General features: G+C 37.8%; 1 protein-coding gene across 1 annotated transcript in view; it reads right to left on the minus strand.

The window, feature by feature from the left end:
* The window catches only part of LOC123405066 (achilleol B synthase-like), a 31,309-nt gene extending 24,057 nt beyond the window's left edge, over positions 1-7,252 (minus strand). Inside the window, exons 1-2 of the mRNA XM_045098918.1 lie at positions 6,982-7,252; positions 274-471 (exon numbers count right to left, since the gene is read on the minus strand). Coding sequence (XP_044954853.1) covers positions 274-471; positions 6,982-7,179 — 396 coding nt within the window. The 5' untranslated portion in view covers positions 7,180-7,252. The remainder of the gene's footprint in view (positions 1-273; positions 472-6,981) is intronic.
* Positions 7,253-8,038: the final 786 nt, after the last annotated feature.

Here is an 8,038-nt window from a genome sequence, read left to right on the forward strand (position 1 = left end):
AAAAATAACGAGAATATCAAGTACATGTATGACTTTTTTTGGCTATTTCTTAGACATCTAAGAAGTAACTATTTTCAAGTTACCGTCAACAACCATGTAATTTGAACATGTGATTCATGCAAAAACACTTTTATATGATCAGAAGGCTATCAATGTTGATTAAGAAATAATAATTTCTAAGTTAACCGGGCTATAATTACTCATATATGCTCCCTTTGTCTCCAAATGTAAGATGTTTTTTGACATATAAAATAGTCATCAAAAATTACAAACCAAACCAGGCATGATGAACATTATCCCGCTGAAGTCCCCGGGCCAACAACCGTCATCCGATTGGAGCAAAGAGACCTGATCAAGGGCTCTCCTCAGCGACACCAACACGGTCTCCTCAGTGACCTTGTCTTTCTCCTCGAGCTTCTGCATGGGCGGTAGGCAACGGTCCCTCCCTTGATGCTTGTTCTGTTGTGCATACTACAAATATAGTAGGTTAAGTTTAGTTTGTTAGTTTGTGGGTGTCACCTATACTTACGACACAAATTAAAGCTAAAGTAACATGTCAGTCCTGAAAAATGTGGACTGAGTGTCCAAGGCTTGTTGGCTGGCAACTCCAAACTATCTAGATAGCTATAGGTTGGTAGATCGGCACATTTAATTCATGATTGGAATTGTGGGTCCAAATAATAGTGAGTGTGGTTTTTGTGTACCCAGTGCCTTTGCGTGCCTGTGCACCCACGATAAAAAAAACTTAGCAAAATATATCAAAAGAAAATCTAAAGTTTTGTGAATGATTATGACCAAATATTTTAGGTGCTTGCAAAATTGATGGCCAAATGGCATCTAAGGAGCTCTGTAAAAAAAACAACAACAATAAAGTTTTTATAAACATGTGAACAGTAAACTTGATTGCACAACATTATTTGTACTAGATGATGCCTCGGGCGTTGCTGCAGGAACATTGCTAAAAATAGATAAATAGTTGTTATAAAAAATCAAAAACGAAAGCGACACTAGTGGGGACAGGGCCTATAGCCCCGGCCCGTAAGGGGCTTTAGTCCCGGTTCACCAACCGGGACCAAAGAGGCGGGACTAAAGGCCTAACCTTTAGTCCCGGCCCTGTTCCAAGCCGGGACCAAAGGTGCTCCACGTGGGCGCCTCGGAGGGAGTACCTTTAGTCCCGGTTCTACTTACGAACCGGGACTAAAGGATCCGTCTGTTTATTTTGTTTGTTTGACCCGAAAAGGTAGATTTTTTTAAAATTGAATATTTTTTATGTTTTATTCCAATTTTCAAATCTTTGAATTATTTGACAATTTAATCTCTAATCACCCATCCTCACTGCTCTAGCGTGGATCACTCATTTCAAATCGTCTAACTTCCTGGCCGATCACCCGTCCTTTCACTGCTTCAGCCCGAGCACGCTTAACTTTCTGGTTCTATCGCCCCTAGTTGCAAGTGTGCACTTGTTGTTTTCCTGACAATAGTAAGCTATCAATCCTAAACAACTTGGGTCTTGATGTCATGTCACATGATTTAATTTTTTGAATTACAAACAATTATTAAAATAAACTTAATAAGTAACAATAATAGTGAATTTCAATGAAAACAACCTAATATTTTTAAATAAAATTATTATTTTCTTTTTTGGAAAAAACTTCTTTTTGAAATAACTCTTTTTTCATTTGGAATTTTGAGCATGTGAGAAAACTTCACCAGGCAAGCCCGGGTGAAATCGAGTACCAATTTTTTCTAGTTTTTTTTTATATATTAAATTTTTTTGGACGTCGTATGCAAAAGTTATGGCCGTTTATTTTTTTCCTTTGTTTGAAAAAACGGTCAAAATTCATATCTCAAAATTTCTATACCGACTAGACACTAAAACCTAACAACATCTCAAAGGATTTTATTTTTTCAAGAATTTATCATTTTTGTTTAATTTTTGAAGATTTTATCATTTTTGTTTATTTTCTACAAAACTCAAAGTATCAAGGTTTCAGACGAAAACCCATCTGCTACAAAGGCATTTTTTAAAAATTAATTGAACTGTAATTTTTTTTTGTGCATTAAATATGCACCATACTACAACATGTTAAAATCTACAAAAAGAACTAACTAAAAATAATAAAAACAACAATTAAATGACTAAAACAACTATATAAGCAAAACAATATTTCTTTAATTAAAATCCTAATTTAAGTTATTATAAAAATAACCAAATAAATCTTACTGTGACAACAATCTAACACATGAGTGGGAGAAAAAAGAATTAAATCAAAAACTATTTGTAAACTCAAGTTATTCAAAAACTGGGTTTGAAATAATTTAAACAAATTCAAATTTAAACCATTCAAATTTGAAAACTAATGGCACAAACAGAAACTAGACAAAATTTTGAATCTAATGCAAAAAGAATCAATCAAAAACATCAAATATCCTAAAAGATATAAGCAATTTAAAACAGAAACTACAAACAAGAATTTAAAAACAGAAAAAAAAAATCTGAACACCTTTAGTCCCTGTTCGTGCTTTAGTCCCGGTTCGTGTCACGAACAGGGACTAAAGGTCTACCCTTTAGTCCTGGTTCAAGACACGAACCGGGACTAAAGCCTCCAAACCCTTTAGTCCCGGTTCGAGACACAAACCGGGACTAAAGGTCCCATTTGAACCGGGACTAATGCCCGACCGGCGCCTTTGCCGCTTGAACCGGGACTAATAATAACATTAGTCCTGGTTCGTAAAGGAACCGGGACTAATGTGTTTTTCGAGCTGGGACGAAAGCCCTTATTTCTACTATTGCGAATGAAAGCTTAAAAACAATAAAGTACAAAGCGTATAAAAAGAGAGTGAAAATTATAGTTACAATGTAGTTTCTAACAAAATATGAATGATGAACTCTAATGCAAAAACTACTTAGGACTAATATGCATAAATTGACGATGTGGCGCCATGGCATGCGTAGAATAATGCAAAAGATATTATTTATGTCTTGCATGCATACTTGCTTATATGTTATGATTGCATGGCTAAAAAACATAGGTAATGGATTATAGCTATTTAAAAACAGAAGATTTCATTTTGTATTGAGATCATTTTGATGTTTTTGGTAACCAAACTTTGCAGTCTCCTAAAACAGTTGCTCATAATCATATCGACGAAGTTTTAGATTTCTTTAAAAGATTTCCTGTTCATTGTATGGATGCACCTATGGATGCACCGAAGTTGGGTGCAACCATGACTTTTCCATAATTCGGTCCCAAACCTGTATAGGAGTATAATAATTGTCCTTACTTCTGGACATATATAGGAAAAAATGATAAAAAAGACCACTCTCTTCAATTTTCATTAAGACTAACCATAATAAATGTAACATAGATGTCACCTAAGCAAAAAATGTAATGTGATAACTAATTAATAAAAAGAAAAAAAAATTGAGTACTCCACAGTAAAGAGAAATTAGTTAGTTACTCAGACTACTTAAATGAGAAGTAAGTATATGTTATTAATCTAAGTTATTACCTTCACAGTAAAATAATAACATTGGGACTTTTACTTATTATTTTATTTATAGACTTATTTTATCTTGTTATACATTACGTCACTCATATTATGAAGAAACCAACTGGTCCTGCAAAAGTGGAGTACGAACACTCGGCGACGCTGCACATTGAAATTACGCCCGCTCCCGTGCTATCTCGGGATGCATGCATTTTTTGACAAAGTAATCTTCTATTCTTAAATAGCTAGAACCCATTATTCAATTTTCCTCTTCATGCAACAATGTCACATCATCAAGCCATGCATGTAGTTATAAGTTACTTTTTTTTATTAATCTCTTCATGCAAAACATATCCTCATGCATGAATTTTTTCTAGGTTATTAAGCAACGCATTTTTATAATGGGTTTTGCATTACCATTTGTTTTCTAAAATTTATCCATATATTTTTTAACAAGTTTTTCGCAGCAACTAGTCTAGTTTCTCGTAATAAGTGAATACTAACCGACACACACCTAAACAGTTCAGATCTGTGCGTGGTCATTTAATATGTGTGCATGACGAACATTAGAATACAGGACACAATGCATTAACTCTCTTTCGAGCTGCAGCTAGACCATTACTTTACATCTACCAGCATTCCCTCCGTTGCCTGATCAAAAAGGAGCAAGGATCTAATCCAAGAGCTTACTGTTCATCTTCCTCAACATCCCATATCCGGCGAAGACAAGAGATAGGCGGGGCAGCTCATACCCAATTGCTAATAAAAGCAATCTTGAAACTAGAGTTGGTGCTATTTGGAAAGGATATATACGATTCCTACGTCAGATCTATCGATGGACACAGGTTTAGTTAAAACTTAAAACAATCGTGCGAAAACGATGGCGAAGAGACAGCGGTGAAGTTCAGAATTGGTTGTTGAGGTTTGTTGTTTAAGAATTGTTATGTGCTTGGCGCTAGTCTTGTATGCATTGGAGTGGCTCTGAGAATAAACCCTTGAAGAGAGCCGCATCATGCTGTAGCATCTCCGACAATCAACAACAGTAAGACTGCACTTGGACGACTAAATTTCGAAGAAATACACAGTGAGCAAGTGCGTAGCAACTATTGCGCGGTGTGGTAAGAAATAAAGGTTTGTGAGAGACAGGCAGACAGCTAGGCACTCGTAAATGGCGCATTCAATCACCTGACAAGTTGGTTGTTACAGTGTTAATTCGGCTGTGAAGTCTCAGAACGAACAATTGAGGAACGACTTTTGCACGTCACATTGATGGACCCAGGAGTACAGATTCCAACAAGATGGAGGTATACGTACTACTATTTGATTAAGACTATTCACAATAAGGCCCCCTTTGGTGGGAGATTGGAGAGGTTTTGGGAGGGAGGGATTTCAGAGGATTGGATGAATCCCTTTGTTCCAGCCAATCCTCTCAAATCCCCGGGGTTTTGCTTCCATTAGTCCTCCGAGGAGGGTTTTGAAACACATGGATAGAAAGAGATTGAAGGGGAACGGAGGGAATTGGGTTAAGCAAACCCCTTCTACCAAATGGGCGCGCGGTGATCTGTGGGGTTTCTGGGCCCCCTGAGGATTTTCCTCTCAAACCCTCCCAATCCCCCTTAACCAAACGAGGCTTAAGGGGTAATATAGAGTAACTTCCTCCGTCCGGGTGTATAGTCCAAGTTACTACTCCCTCTGTCTCGATGCATAGGCATTTTAAAAGCTGAACTCCAACCTAGGCACAAAGATTGGATAAAAAAAATTGAATTACAGAGGAAGCCAATCACACTATTTCTTTTTTAACTAAAACATGCTATTAATTAAGAGACCTCTTCAAATTCAGAAAGCGTGCCACATAAATTACATGCATTCGTCCTTCAATTAATAGATGGGGTCTAATTAATATGCATGCAACAAATACTAATGTAATGTGCCTTAGTGTTTTGGGACTATCATTTCTTATTTTCTACTCCCTCCGTTCCTAAATATAAGTCTTTTAAGATATTTCACTAGGAGTCTACATACGGAGCAAAATGAATGAATCCACACTCTAAAGTATGTCTATATACATCCGTATGTAGTCCACTAATGAAAAAAAAATTAAAGACTTCTATTTAGGAATGGAGGGAGTACATACTAACATTTCTTATTTTCTTTTTTACATGTCCGGTCACTTGCACGTAATTGATGAAGAGGAAAAAAGAAAAAAAGATAAGGAAAAAATGTGGTCCAGAATAAGGTCGCGTCCAATGTGACAGACTGATCGGACGGGTCCGAACGCGTCCGCAAACCCTCGTATCCTCCACATATTTGAGAAGGATATGAGAATTTATAGTCAGCGTGAACATATAGGGATAATATGAGGGATCTGATTGCACTTTTCTTCTTCTTTCCCCTACCCGCTCACTGACCGGACACATTCATGAACGTGCGAGGGATTATTTGAGGCGCCCGACTGTAGATGTTCTTAAGTACTCCCTCCGTTCCTTTATCTAAGTTGCATTTTTGTTAGAAAAATTTCAAAATGTAAGGTGTATTTGTTTAATCAAAAGATCCGCACAAACATAATTAAGAATTTAAGATTAACAACAATAGCAGATCGTACAAGTTTCCTAACACGTACCAACCAGGTTAGGTGCTTTGGAATAAAAGTTTACATAGTATAGTTGGCACACACAGACAAGACACAGGAATGATGCAGTAGCAATGGCGGATTTTTTCAGGAAATCAAGTATATTCATGTTTGACCAAATTTTTAGAAAAAAATATCAATATCTTATAATATCAAATTTATATCATTACATCCATGATGAAAGTATTTTCTTGTTTTATTTACATTGTATTCTAGATGTTGATAATCTATTGTCTAATTTCAGTCAAATGTATATTTTATCCATTTCTAAATACTCTCTCCATTCCTATTTTTTTTTTAAATTTTACTAGGAGATTACATATGGAGCAAAATGAGTGAATCTACACTATAAAATTTGTCTATACACATTCGTATATAGTCCCCTGATCCTCTAGTAAAACATCTAAAAAGACTTATATTTAAAAACAGAGAGAGTATATGACATTTTATTAGCTTCATATAGTTAGAAACAGAGGAAGTACAAGTTTGACTTGCACTAATGCCAATACACGTTATATTATGATGAAACAAAGGGAGTAGTACAAACTACCAAACCGGACATATATAGAAATGTTATGCTAGGACGGCCATGCTAGAGCTTCACAGAGGACAGCATCACCACTGTAGACGGAATATATGGGGTCATACTTCATTCAAGAATCAAGATTCAGCCCCTGCAGAAAGGCAGGGAACCGTTGTTCTCCAGAGAAGCCATCTACTTACTGTACATGCATATAACGAACTAACCCGACATCTTTTTCTCTGCTTAATTAATCGATTTGACAAAAAAATTACGTCCGTGTCGAACAGACATCTACGTAACGAGTACTCGTTAACATGCATGCATATATAGGGCATACCTGCAAACGCATGAGGAGGTCGGCAGACTCTCTGCGCCGGAACCGGCCATCAGTGAACTCCTGACGCACCTTCTCCACCGCGGCGCGCTCCTCCGGCGTGCCGGCGCCGGCGTCGAACTCCCAGACCGCACGGCCGAGGAAGCCGTTGGTGGACCGCAGCCACGGCCCGCCGCCCTCCCCGACCTTCAGCCTCCACATGCCGACGGCCGCTGCCGACACCTACCAACTCACCAAGCTTGTCTCGCGCTGATCGGTCGGAACGAAAAGACTGGATCTGTGGGAGTGTGGGGTGTGGGATCGGCTGAGCTTAGCGTGCTTAAAAAGAGGAGATTGGCGGCAACTGCTGCCCAGCCCATGCATGGCTCGCTGGCAATGATTAATTGGCAGAGACACATGTTTGAAGAAAATGAGATTCTTGATTCAATGATGACAGGGATCTACCATTTTATACAACGGGAGGAGACGTGATCATCCAAGGGATGTGTCGGTTCCAGGAAGAAAAGAAAGAGAACCGTCATTGCGGGAGGAACCGCTTGACGGTTGGGCAAGGGGAGATTTTCCCCTAATTACATAATTAGTTTTAACACTCCCCCTAATCTATACTTGACCATGTGGAGTTATCTTCATGATTGTCCGGAAAGCTTTATCATCTCAAAAACTCTTCTTCAAAAGTTCTTCATGAAGACTTTGATGTGAACCTGAAATGTAAACTCACAAAGAGATAGCATAATGTGATGTTATTCGAACAAGGATATCTCAAGAAGAAACTTCCCCTGTTGCCTGCAAATCTCTAAGTCGTCGCATACCAATTCCGTGAACATATTTCTGGAATGTTGAGTTTGGTAGAGACTTAGTAAACAAATCAGCAAGGTTGTCACATGATTTGACTTGCAGAATGCTTATTTCCCCGCTTTTCTGAAGATTGTGGGGGAAAAACCATTTAGGAGAAATATGCTTAGTGATATTGCTCTTGATATATCCTGTCTGCATCTGTGCAACACATGCCGCATTATCCTCATAGATAATGGTGGGTGATTCAATAGAACCAATTCCACAT

This window comes from Hordeum vulgare, chromosome 6H, assembly GCF_904849725.1.
Source record: "Hordeum vulgare subsp. vulgare chromosome 6H, MorexV3_pseudomolecules_assembly, whole genome shotgun sequence".
Taxonomy (NCBI): domain Eukaryota; kingdom Viridiplantae; phylum Streptophyta; class Magnoliopsida; order Poales; family Poaceae; genus Hordeum; species Hordeum vulgare.